Here is a 12,856-nt window from a genome sequence, read left to right as displayed (position 1 = left end):
CAAATCTTTTTTCGCATAAATCTTTATAAAATAAGTTGTCGTTTTAATAAATTTTATTTAAATAAAATTAACTATTAAATTATTTTTATATAATTTTTATTTAATTAATAATTAGACTTATAAAATTATTTAAAAATATAAAAAACTAAAATTTATTAAATTTTTTTTTAAATCTGTAGTATCGCGCGGGTATTTCACTAGTAAAATTTAAGCTGATTGTTTATTTTAATAAATACATGTATGTCATACAATCCTCATTTTAAGATTTGTAAATTTTTCTAATTTTTTAATATATAATTTTTAGAAAGACTAGCAAGATAAGAAAGGAAAATTAATTTTTAGATAAAAAGGTTGTAAGATTTACTGGCCTTCAGAATACACATGTAGTATTGCTCTATAAAATTTAAATATTAGAGCACTTTTTTGCATTAGGTCTCCTTAATTTTTTTTTTATAAATAATCTCATCAAATTTATAATTATAAATTCGGTTCTAGCCCCGCCACGCATGCGCCATATCAACACCTTAAGTTAAATACGATGAATGGTTCACCGTGTTCCATACTTATATTCTTATTTTTTTTTGCTAATATTTTTTCGCAATACATATATTTTTTCTAGACCCAGTGAATCATTCATTGTGTTTTGTACTTATATTTTCTCTATTCTCTCTTTTCAATACTTATATTTTTTCGCAATACAAATATTTATATTTTTTTTCAAACACAGTGAATCATTCATTGTGTTTAGACACGATAAATGGATTACTGTGTTCAACTTATTTTAACACCTCCTCTTGTTTGTTTGGCGCTTACGTAGCATCTGCGTGATAGGGATAGGACCAAAATTATAATTATAAATTTGATGGAGCTTTTTATAAAAATAAATTTTTGAGGGACCAAATGCAAATGCAAGGAAAGCTCTAAATATTATGATCACAATATTAAAATGTAAAATACTAGTCTAGTAACGTACGAGTAGCAATGCTGGTAATGTAATAAAGCAGGGTCTATGCGTACACTTTTACCCATAATTTTTAAAAATTCTCTGCTCCGAGTGTATAACTATATCTTCTACACCGCACTTATTTTTAAGATTTTCTCGAGGCGGTTTCAAAATCTATACACAGCTTGCTCAATAAATATATATTTGAACACCAAAAAAAAAAACCTTACATATAAAATAATATAAATTTCAGAAACTAATTTCTCATAAATTAAATAAAAGAATTTTATCTACTGTAGATAATTGAGGCTGCTCAATGCGTTAATATTAAAATTTTATACCTTCTATTTTTTTTAAAAAAAAAAATTGTGGGATTTGATTTTGGATTTTAAGACATTTATTTAAATGGTTAAAAGTTTATGCGGTGTATACCGCGTACGGATACACTGGGTGCAGGCAATATATTTTATATATTTTCATAAATGAGTCACGACACGGGATAAATAAAGAAATAAATTAGCTATGGTCTTTCGCATTGGATTAGATGACGTAATCATCGACCAAAATCATCGACAAAATAACGCCACGTGTAACCCATCCAACCGCTATGATATGTACGTACACGCCGAATATATTAAATTAATTAATACGTAGAGAGAGAAAACGAAGAGAGAGAGAGAGAGAGAAAGAGGAGCGAGATAAACGCATCGCAACGCCACTCTCTCTCTCTCTCTTTCTCTCTCTCTCTTCGCTTTCCCTTCACCCTACTTGTCGCATCTCGCCTCAACGATTTCGACCTCTAAATCGACTCGGAGACCCCCAATTCCCACAAACCCTAGCCCAACGCATCGTCTCCGCGGTGGTACGCGCTCCGATTCCTCCCTCTTTCACCCGCTCTTTTTCCGATTCTTTACTTTGATTGATTTGCCTTTGTTGATCACGATCGCTTCCTTTCTTATCTGCATCGCGATTCGCTTGTTTGCTCCTTGAAATTTGGGAATTTCCGTGTGTTTTCATGTGAGGATTGGTCGGCACGTTTGGAATATTCGGGTTCGTGTTTAATTACTAAAAAAGATGAAATCTTTATGCAATTCCGCTGAAAAGAAGTATCCTTTTTGATGGAAATTGATCGGAGGATGTCGATTTATTGATGAATGTTGTTAGGTTTTTGCGGAGACGTCGAATTTAGATTGTTTTCTTTAATTGTTTAGTCGAATTAAGAATTTGTTGAGATCAATTTTTTGGGTGTAGATGGACGGCCACGCGACATCGGCTGCGGCGTTCGTTGAAGGGGGGATTCAGGATGCTTGTGATGATTCATGCAGCATATGCCTCGAAGCGTTCTGCGACAGCGATCCCTCTACGGTATGGAAATATATATGTTCTCTTTTGATTCATAGTAGTGTGATTTATATTGATATTTTTAGAGTTTCGATTTGTTTGTAGTGGTTGGTTAAATTGTTCTTAGCATGTGTTGTCGACTCGTTGTGATGATTGTTCAGGTGACTGGTTGCAGGCATGAGTTTCATCTGCAATGCATTCTTGAATGGTAATTCTCTACCTTATGTTCTGTATTTTGATTTATTATTTCGATTACTTTAATTTAGATTTTAGATGCTGCGTCTCTTCTCATAGGTTTAATGCTCCTTGTTTTTCCCATTGTTCTTCATTTGCTGTATCTTTCGTGATCTGGTTACCGAAATAGTTGTCACATCTACAGTGGTTAGTTTTGAGGACTTTGGCTACTAGATTTTGTGCTTTTTTCTACTTGTAAATCATGATGTTATCTTGGTTTCCTTACATATGAATGTCCTCAGTCTCTGCTTTTTAGGTTTTATTTTGAGTATTTTGTCATTTTACAAGCAGTTAAAATAGGATGATTCATAAGAGAGAATCCAAACTTGCTGAGTACCTTCTGAGGTTTCTTGAATCTTGTAGTAGTCTTCTACAACTACCAATTGGTATATGCTCCAAATGGTTCCAATTAATGCTATAGTTTGTTTTCCGAGGAGTTGGGAATGTCTTTTATTCTTTGTTCTTTGTTCTTGGTAGAATTCATTGAGAAAACACTTGAACTTTGATACGAGAGTTATTTTGGTTGAATACTTGCTTCATTTATTCATATTTGTTGGATGATCAGCTAAACGGTTTTGCAGTGAATAGGTGACACTTCAAATCGTAGCGTTTATCCTTTATTTTGATATATTACACGCCTACATTTTTTTTTCATTAGCTTTTCGATACTACTAAGATGTTTTCCATTAGGTAACTTGGATGCTTTTTCATCATTTAGATTTCAAGCATTCTAATTAATTTTTTGTCTCAAGGTGCCAGAGGAGCTCCCAATGCCCCATGTGTTGGCAGCCCATCAGCTTGAAGGATCCTACCAGGTTTACTAGCATAAATCTCTCTCTCTCTCTCTCTCTCTCTCTCAGAACTTACTTCGCTTCATTGTTGTTTAGCCAAGAACTACTGGAGGCCGTAGAAAAAGAGAGGAACTCCCGGGTTAACCGACCACGCAGTGCTACCAGTCTTCCGCAACCAATGCTTGGCGATTTTGAAGTGCAGCACGTATAGTTCTAACCATGCAGCCATATTTGTTCATATATTAATGGCTTCTCCTTGTCAAATAGTTTCTATTCCTCTTTAGCCTACCTTCCGGAGCAGCTTCTCCACTTCCAAAAGGCAGCCTGATGTTTGCACTGCACCCAAAAAAAAAAAAACAAAGAAAAAAATGGCAGTTGTTGCTGTGGTAGGAAGTTGAAAGGAGATTAAAGACAAAAAGTTTAACAATCAGGGAGCTTCTGCTTCTTCAGTGGAAAACTATTGGGATGCTCATTTGTCGCTATTAGGAGAATTTCTGTGCTAAAATCTCCCCAACTGCTTCTCCTTGCAGCAGAATGGGAGGCTCCCAACCGGCACTTCTGTTCTGGTCCCAGATACTTATTTTGAAATTTTGTCCGTCTGTCAAACATGTATTTGATTGGACTCTTCACAGTTTAACAGTTCCTTTATTTTTTCCAGCTTCCTGTAGGAGCTGAAGATGCAGATCTGGAAGAGCGCATTATACAGCACTTGGCGGCTGCTGCCGCGATGGGTAGAACCTATCGTATTCATAGAAGAGAAGGAAATCGTGGTAGACCGGCAGATCATGGCCGTACTCAACATATGGTGTACTCAAGGCGTCAGAGTGCTCCTCCTGCCGTATCTTCGTCTCCGTTATCTGCTAATAGAGGGGAAGATGAGTCAGTCCCAGCTATAAATTCTCTTAATCCTTCAGCTCCTATCGCTTCTGGCACAAACTTTGCTAATAGTCCTGGTCTATCTAATAACCGGTAATTGTCATGGTCTGATTATAGTTTTTCCCTCTCAACATACATAGGCCATCTTGGAATGGAAACCCCAAACCCCTTAAATTTTTTAAATTAAACCTCCTTAAGTATTGTTTGTTTTAATTTGAGCAATTTCTGTCCGTTAGATTGGAGATTTCATTAAATTTTAACAGAAATTATGACGAATAAAATTGCTCTACTCGCTTTTCGTTTTACTGGAATGTCTTCTTTTAAACTGTTAATGGTTGGAACTGAATAGAGCCGTTGTTTATAATTAAGCGCTTGTTTTGATCGATGGAAGCAAGTCAAATGAAACAAACAAAAGTTGGGTGGTTGTAAATCAACCAAAATAAAAAAGGAAAGAAAGAAGAGGAAAGGAGGATGGGAGGGTTCAGATTGGCCTAGAATTAAGTGCATCTCTACGCCACTTTACCCTGTACGTCTTTATGTTCTATCATATTAATGCCCTTCTTGAAATCAGGAACTCATCTGGTCAACCTACGCCTGGAAGCCAAGATAGAGCTGGACCATCTGATTTCCAGTCCTTCTCAGACTCTTTCAAGTCTCGCCTTAATGCAGTCTCAATGAGGTACCTTTAAGTTTTATGGTTTTAAATGTCTGAACTTTTGCCAAAACAAGGGTTCCTTTCCTTATATGCCCCTGCTAGTCCATCTAATTACGTATTCATCTTTGTGAAATGTGAATTTTAATATGCCTCTACAATTCTAATTACATATTCATCTTTGTGAAATGTGAATTTTCATTTGCCTCTCGAAATTGTAGCTTCTTGCAAATATTCCCTGCTTAAATAGGGGAATTCATCCAATCCATGGGGTGAAGCTTTTACATACAAGAGTATATATATAGAGAATTTAGTTTTTAAAAGGCATGAAAGAAAATTCAGATAAATTGAAGGTGCATTAGAGTCAAAACACGTATTTAACTGTGAGTTTCTTCTGTAATGGCAAAATAGATATAAAGAATCGATAACAAAAAGTACGAGAGGGTGGAAAGAGAAGCTGTTCTCCCGAAACAGTGCTATATCGGATCTGGGTTCTGAAGTCAAGAGAGAGATTAATGCGGGAATCGCTACCGTGTCGCGTATGATGGAGCGTCTCGAAACTAGGGATGGTACTGGGCCTTCAATGAATTCTGGTCTGTCAAACATTCAAGATCCTTTGGCTACAGAGACAACTAGAGAGAGGATCACACTGTCGTCAGGTCCCACAACTGCTCTTCTAAGTGACTCTACTTCATCGGCTTCTGGTCCAAAATAAACTATTCTTCATAAGGTAACGGGCTCCGCAAGTGCTTGGTACTGATTCTTAAGGTTCATCCACTTTCAAATATCAGAACTACGATATATGTTGCAGGTAAACGGCATCTTGATCGTCAAATATGAAATTTGAACTAAAAAATTATTAGTTTCACAATTAAGCCCTTAGACCAAATTCAGCGGTTTGGCCCGCTTAGAATTTGATTCTAGCTGATTTGATACCAGAGTTACAGTTTTCCCATATTATCATAGAACACTAACTGGATATATCACTTGTTTGCTCTCATTTACTATTCTGTTCCCTCTCCTTTCCGCGAACTGCTCATTCTGCGACAGACATTTGTATTTGTTATCTTGTTTTAGTTTTCTTTCCAATTTTCAACGAGGGAGATTTCATGCTGGAGAAACATAGACGGAATTGGTAAATTGTTTGCATTAAGTGAAAATAGTGTTTTTTGTATTGCATTTCCTTCAAAATTTCACATTTTCCTTGCTCAAGATGTGGACATTTCTTCAGTACATATTATGCCTGTCGATAGAACTTCTGGATCTGCGTCTGACTGAATGCTCTTCTGGCTTTGCGTTTTTCTGCTCCTTCCGTCCTTGTAATTGTATCAACGGGCTAAATGATGTGGAGAATATTTGTTTACTTTTGTGAATTGGTTTCATCAGAATGAGGGAAAAGAAAAGACTGATTTCCTTGCACTTTTTCAGGTCGGGTCTAAAGAGGTCTGCTTTCAATTCAGGATTATGAGAGGTTGATCCGCAAATTCTTCGTCGGCCTACCTACGGAAAAGAAGTGAATAGAACTTCTCTTCTATATCTTTACTTGCTTCTTTCAAGCTTTGTAAAAATCTATCTGCAGAACTCGGCGTATAAGATACAGGGATAACTTCAAATAACCCCCCTGTAGTATGGTGCTTTAGCAGTTTACTATGGTTCGAAGTATAAAACTTTGTTGTCTCGCGGTTTTTATTTTTGTTTTCAATAAAGACCTGCTGCTAATCAGATTGCAAAGTCTTATATATTGCAAATGACATTGTGGTTGTAATCTACTCTCTAACTACTATGTGCTATCCTATTTAACCGCGTATTGTTGTTGCTACGGAAAGTAAAAACCAAAAATCACAAGATAGCAAAGTGCGCCGCACTTTGATTCACGGAATAGTAAAGTGCAGCTACGCCATAGCATAGGGGGGATTTTTGAAGTTTTTTCTAAATTATATCTATAAATTTCTCTTTTGAGAACATAGGTTAAGTAGTTAAACAATATGACATATTTATCTACTGCATCGCGTGAAACTTGGTGGGCTTTTGTTGTTTCTTATGTGCTAATTATTGTTTTCGAATTATTGTTTTGTTTATGTTGTGGTGCACTCGTTCCTAGTATTGGAAGATTGCCTTAATGAGTACTAGTTTTGCAAGATTTTATTCTTCTTAGAGTTTGAACTTCAAATTTCATACTTAGATCTCTTTTATAATAAGTTTATCATTTTATCGTTTCATAAATGAGTTTGAGCTCTCTTTTTTCTCCATTTTGTGGTTTTGTGTCGGGATAGCGGACGCAAAGCTATTGAACTTGGGTATGGTCTTTTGTCGAAATGGAATGGTTGAAGGAATAAAATTCGTTTGATTTAGGAAATACCTATTTGAATACATTCCGTACCTTGCTAAAAAACCGATCCTTGTTTCCCAACCACACATTGTCTAACCAAAAAAGGGGGGGTCCATGCATACAGAATTTCTAATTTTGTGGTTTTGTGTTGGGACTGTCGAAATTATAACGTTCTTTTTAAGAGATATATTGTATTTTAACAAGTGGTAATTGACCGTTGAAGTTTTTCCAAATTTCAACGCTAAAATAGAAATTAAACTTAATTTTAAACCATACCTAACTTCATCTATCATTCGTTACCACACAGCACGAATAACTGAACAAAATTGAAATTCAATGTAAGTGCATATGTATAACTATAGACATTGAAAACACCACAAAGAGTTCAGTAAAGTTTAATTATGCCTAGAACTACAACATTGACATTGCTCATGCTTGAGAACCTAGTTAGCTGGGATCAACAAAATCTTGTATACTTATTACAAACGCTCTAATATATCAAAGAAACGAATATAAGATCACAACTTGCTCTTTAACATGTGCTTTGTTATGTAAGCGCATCGCGTATACATTACAAAGATGGAATTCATTCATAAGATATGCTCCAACTTATGAATGAAATTACAAAGAATATTCTTTAGCTCTCATTGCCGGGATAACCAGAAAAGCCGGCAGCTGTAACGCCAACAACTCAACAACAGGGGAGCGATTTCGAGCTCTGTGAACTCAGTTGCGCAGTCGGGTTTCAGTGCTTTAGTGAGTAACGCAATTAAAGTTTCTTGACGATCTCTTCCATCGCACGCTCGTAATATCGCATTCGCTGCGTGGAGGCTACTGCAGTGTCTAAGTCCTGCTTTTCGAATGCTTGCTTGAACGAATTTGACCAGGTTTCAAGCTTTCCTTGGACCTAAATTAGTTAAAATGAGGGGGAATGAGGAGAAAAATCAAGAATAATCATATACTTTTTAAGTGATTAAGTAGTTTCTTGCAGAACCTGAGATTTTATCCGCTCTAGGGCTTGAGAGTCATCGGCCTCATCAACGGCTTCGCGAATCTCCATCATCTGCAAAGAACATTTGAATTAAATTAGTGAGAATAATAAGTGCTAATCTATCGTCTTTTAAGGGCAACTTTTCTCCTCGAGAAATACCAAAGGCAATTTTTCTACTCGAGAAATACTAAGGTGTTGTGCAAACAAAAGGCCTACAGCTTCTAACTTTGGCGGGAAACAGAAAGGAGCTTGCATGCCCCAAACAGAAGATCTAATTTTAAACTTTTGCTTTTAGGGACATGTTCGAAGCTGTTGCGGGGATTTTACTAAAATATATTAGGTGCTAAGAAGATTGAGAATTGATTAAGGCCTTATTTGGAAGCCGGAATAAGTTACCTAGTAATATCCAATTCAGTATTTGGATTTTATATTGTAATTGAAAGGTAGGAGAGATCAAGTGTCTGAAATGGAATAGTATATTTCGCCTTCAAGTTATTTTTTAGAATAAGTTAAATAACCTTGTAGATTAAATATGCTATCCTACGAAATTATTAATGCCCAGACCTTTTAAGGACCAAAAATCAAACTCCTACCTTCCAATCACACAAAAAAGTTTTTATACCGATAAAGTTATCATCGAATAACTTATTTGGGCATCCAATAAGGTCAGTATTGTTCAAACAACACTTCTCTAAAGGAGTCTGGCAAGTCAAATGGCTAAGAGTAAGTTGTCTTCTGCACAAGAAAGGCTTAAAATTCATTTTCCTACGTATTTATAGCAAATTAAAAACAAAACTATATCGACGATCCAAAGTAAACATTTGCTGCCAAGAAATAGGTGGACAGGAAAACGCATCTACAATAAATTTACCTCAACAAGAAGTTCAGGATCTGAGATTGTTTTCTCTTCATCAACTTGTACACCCTCAAGTCGTAACTGTAGAGAACAAATGCATGCAATAGCTTTAGAAGTGGGGGGGAAAACCCTTCTATTATCTGACCATCATATATATATTGATCAAACTATAGTCTTTTCTCATAAATTCAACTATGAAAAGATATTTTCCAGAATCAGTACAAGACCTTGCAACTTCCAAAGGCACCAGACGAAGGACAAACAGGTAGTTTAGCCGATCTGTTAAGATGACCATCAACTAATTTGATTAAGGAGTGTCGGATCATGGCATAATATTTGATTGAATTAGGCTTACCCATTGAAAGAAACATCTTAATTTCTCACTCGCATTCATTGAGGTCCAACGTATAACCCAGTAGCTAATGGTAAACTTTCTGAAGTTTTAACATACTTTTTTGACATTCATGAGTCGGAGGTTATTATGAAAATTATAAGGCCACCACACATAAGCAATCCATCTTTCTTTTTCTATTTTACAATTTGGTCAACTAAGTTTATGTTTGCAGCTTTGATCAATAACATCTTTCGGCGGCTGAGATCTCGATATCTATTTGACACACAGATAGACCAGGGAATCTCATAAAATTTGTCCCAAAGTAGCGGACGGAAAAAAAAAGGGGGCACTAAAATTGCCAAATCCTAAAGGCAAGATTCCCAAAAAGAGGCAGTGGCAAACTCACCAAGTATAATGCCCTTGACAAAGGATTGATGAGAGTTCGATATGCATCAATTACTCGGGCCGACTGCTCAGCAGCAAAAGCTTTTTCATCCTATGTGCAAGATAAGCGGACAACATAAAAGGTTAGCTCAAAACTGATGTTAATTTAGCAGAAAAATGGTCAATTTGTTTCTGAAGTTGATTAATGCCACAACCTCAGATTTAGTATGAACTAAATCAGGATGTAGCTTCTTCTGCCAATCCTTGTATTTGCCTTCTAAGTTATCGCCCTTTACTTCATATGCCCTTTTCCTGTGAAACACAATGGAATACAACCATAACATTACAATGTGCAAAGTATCAAGAAATTTCAGATGAGCAATCACTAATTTACAACATACACAAATAGATATGAAAGCAATCACTAACTGGTGCAATGGTCGTCGTCTGATACGCCATGAAACACACAAAAACAAGAAATCAGCAATTCAAAGAATCAAAGGTTCCTTAATTTATGCTCCATAACATACACTTGTCTTAATGCTTTTTCGCAGATGCAATTGGGATAGCAATCTAATAGAAATTATAAGAACAACCCACAACCAATTTAAATAAATTAGCTACATATGCATCTTATTGTCGTAAACTCTTTTTGCAGTTTCTATCATATTACAGAATTTCTTAGACCGCTACTAAAAAATGAAGTGAGAAAATGTATTATTATACCGTAAATTATGGACATGAAATGAACTCACCTTCAAAACCCAAAAAAAAGACCACAAACTGTAGCATCATGATCAAAACTTTATATAAAATCCATTTTCCCGCGACAAGATTAGACAAAACATATTTGCCTTTTATATTTCCATCAAGATTAATACAAAATTAATAGCAAAATAGTCTTAATATCCATCAAAATTGAAAATTTTCTTTCCCTTCCAGTAATTGTAATTAGAGAAACAGATTATTCGTACTACAAATTGCAATAAAAATTGACTAATCAAATCAATCAAGAACCCTAAAACCTGTTCTCCAACAAGAAACTCACAGTCCGAATATCTGGAAATAATCCACGGACGCGTCCACGGGTTGCACGCTTCCGCAGGTTCCGCACGCAAGGAAGGGGGCGGGAGAGCCCGATGCGGTCCCACAATTCCAACACTTCGACAACCTCCTTCCTCCTCCTGCTCCAACGGAATCCGCCGCGGAAGAGGAGAAGGAGAACCTCCCCGAAACCCTAGACTCGTGGAGGAAGGGAGAGGAATGGGGCGGGGAAACCCAAGATGGTGGGATTGGGCGAAGGAGGTGGCGGTGGTGGCGGCGCGCGGCGGCGGCGGCGGAGGAGGAGGAGGAGGAGGAGGAGAGGGGGAGGGAGAGGAGGAGGAGGAGCTTGCGACGATGATCCCACGACATGGTTGCTGGGGTTCTCTCTCTCTCTCTCTCTGAGGCAATCTCTCGAACACGTTGCGTGCGCCCTCGTTGGGTTCTCATTGTGCGGACATTCGCACAGAGGAGAAAAGCAGAATATGGGCCGGGCCCCATTCGGCCCATTTATAATAAATAAGGCCTACATTTTACCTGGGCCCAAGTCTAACTCTATGGGCTTTAATTCATCTAACTATCCGATAAATCAGTTAGTAGATATCCTTAATTTTTTTTTGTGAGAGAGAAAAAAAAGCATATTATCCGCTTTTTTTCGTTTCTTAGAAATAAATTTAGTTAGAAATACGAAGTTAGGAACTTAAGTACTAAACATCAAACCCTTAGCCAACTGTACTACATACAGTCAACTAGGTATCGTTAATCATAATATTTAGATTTTGGATTTAGGGGGTGTTTAGTTCCTCAGAAAAGTGTAGAATACTATTTTTCGAAAAAAAAAAATTCCATAGATAACATTACTTTTCATGGATTTTGTTTTTTTTTTTTTTGATAAAATATTCAGAAAAGAAAAATACTAGCTTTTCATAAAATAGGAGAAAAAAAGATTAAAAAATTTGCTCAATGAGTAATCTATATAATTAAGTAAAGATTAAAAAAACAATTATCAAAGTAGTTGAAAAGTTACACCAGTTTAAATGGAAAAAAAAATGCTACTAGTAGTGAGGTATCAAGAGGCTCACAATAGCCTTGGCCTATTGTGGTCCTTAACTTTTTAAAAATTATTATATAAAAATTCCTAATTAAGCTGTAGTAAAAAATTAAATATAATAACTTCTACAGGCTAAAATGTATTTTTTTTTTTCTTTGTAAAAAGTTGCGCCGAGGAGGCCAGCTGATTTTACGACTTGAAGAAAAGCCGAGCACAATTTTAACTTTTGAGCCAGTACGTAAACTTTTTTGAATTTTCTTTTATATTTTTACACATTGAACTTTTATAATAATGTACATTATAATATTTTTTTAAAATAAAATATATTACATATTTTTGCCCCTTCCCTCTCTTCCAAAATGGAACCCTAACTTTGTCTCGCATCCTACGTATTCTAGGGCGCAAAAAACTCTTTCAAGTTTTTAGTTGAAAGAAAAAAAGGATACGACGAGTAGGGATGCAAATGGATCCAGAGTGATTGAGCTTCTGCTGAATTAGTTCCAAAGTGAAACGGTAAATATAGGGCAAAAGTAAGAAAAAGAATAATCCGTCTCGATTCGCGAAGAAAATAGAGCAGGACGTGATTGAGGAGCCATTTCCTTCTTTATTCTGCAACCAATCCGTCAAAAGTCTATAAAAAATCCGTTTTGGCCATATTTCGAATCCGTTCCGATATGCTAAAAAGATAAAATGAAAGGTACGCAGTAGGAGGAGTCCTCTACACTCAAAATCTAAATCCGACCTGTTTGCATCTCTATCGACAGATGTAACACCCCAGGCATTGGTCATATCAATTGGTCATATCAATGATATCTCCAATGCATGCCATGATAAGTTCGTGGGTCCGCATCCTTAAAAAAATGAAAAAGAAAGCAAGAAAGAAACAAAAGAACTCGATTTGACGTTTCAGATTTTTCACCTACAGCATTAGCCCATGAAACGTCACTTGAATTTTAATAAAATATAAAATAATAATAATAATAATAAATATATAGTACCCTACACTGAATTAAATAAAACAAAATTAGAAGGA

At 36.0% G+C, this 12,856-nt stretch overlaps 2 protein-coding genes across 4 annotated transcripts; one reads left to right on the top strand and one right to left on the bottom strand.

Annotated features, from left to right (window-relative positions):
* LOC109709041 (E3 ubiquitin-protein ligase RHF2A-like) lies at window positions 1,622-6,903 on the top strand. 3 transcript variants are annotated; one of them, XM_020231096.1, is made up of 9 exons: window positions 1,622-1,805; window positions 2,195-2,308; window positions 2,446-2,492; window positions 3,271-3,333; window positions 3,406-3,514; window positions 3,968-4,188; window positions 4,757-4,864; window positions 5,249-5,567; window positions 6,266-6,903. In XM_020231096.1, the coding sequence occupies exons 2-8, from the start codon at window positions 2,195-2,197 to the stop codon at window positions 5,550-5,552; spliced, it is 966 nt and encodes a 321-aa protein (XP_020086685.1). In that variant the 5' UTR covers window positions 1,622-1,805; the 3' UTR covers window positions 5,553-5,567; window positions 6,266-6,903. The 3 variants fall into 3 exon arrangements, with proteins under 3 accessions (XP_020086685.1, XP_020086683.1, XP_020086684.1); XM_020231094.1 differs by having other exon boundaries at window positions 1,624-1,805; window positions 3,968-4,278; XM_020231095.1 differs by lacking the exon at window positions 1,622-1,805 and adding an exon at window positions 1,833-1,993 and having other exon boundaries at window positions 3,968-4,278.
* Window positions 7,539-11,220, bottom strand: LOC109708505 (co-chaperone protein HscB homolog). The gene is made up of 6 exons (XM_020230277.1): window positions 10,780-11,220; window positions 9,947-10,043; window positions 9,754-9,843; window positions 9,029-9,094; window positions 8,161-8,229; window positions 7,539-8,073 (listed from the first exon to the last, which is right to left on the bottom strand). Exons 1-6 carry the CDS (start codon window positions 11,142-11,144, stop codon window positions 7,936-7,938), a joined length of 825 nt encoding a protein of 274 aa, XP_020085866.1. The 5' UTR covers window positions 11,145-11,220; the 3' UTR covers window positions 7,539-7,935.

Source organism: Ananas comosus, linkage group 4, assembly GCF_001540865.1.
Source record: "Ananas comosus cultivar F153 linkage group 4, ASM154086v1, whole genome shotgun sequence".
NCBI classification, from domain to species: domain Eukaryota; kingdom Viridiplantae; phylum Streptophyta; class Magnoliopsida; order Poales; family Bromeliaceae; genus Ananas; species Ananas comosus.
Note: the sequence above shows the minus strand (reverse complement) of the source record. Positions and strands in the feature narration are given on the sequence as shown.

Excerpts from the sequence above, each read along its gene's own strand:
- LOC109708505 (XM_020230277.1), bottom strand. The coding sequence starts at position 11,144 with ATGTCGTGGGATCATCGTCGCAAGCTCCTCCTCCTCCTCTCCCTCCCC. Across the intron at positions 9,095-9,753 it reads TGTCAAGGGCATTATACTTG|TTACGACTTGAGGGTGTACA; the intron begins GTGAGTTTGCCA and ends TGTTCTCTACAG. Across the intron at positions 8,074-8,160 it reads TAGAGCGGATAAAATCTCAG|GTCCAAGGAAAGCTTGAAAC; the intron begins GTTCTGCAAGAA and ends TAACTAATTTAG.
- LOC109709041 (XM_020231094.1), top strand. The coding sequence starts at position 2,195 with ATGGACGGCCACGCGACATCGGCTGCGGCGTTCGTTGAAGGGGGGATT. Across the intron at positions 4,279-4,756 it reads CCTGGTCTATCTAATAACCG|GAACTCATCTGGTCAACCTA; the intron begins GTAATTGTCATG and ends TCTTGAAATCAG. Across the intron at positions 4,865-5,248 it reads CTTAATGCAGTCTCAATGAG|ATATAAAGAATCGATAACAA; the intron begins GTACCTTTAAGT and ends ATGGCAAAATAG.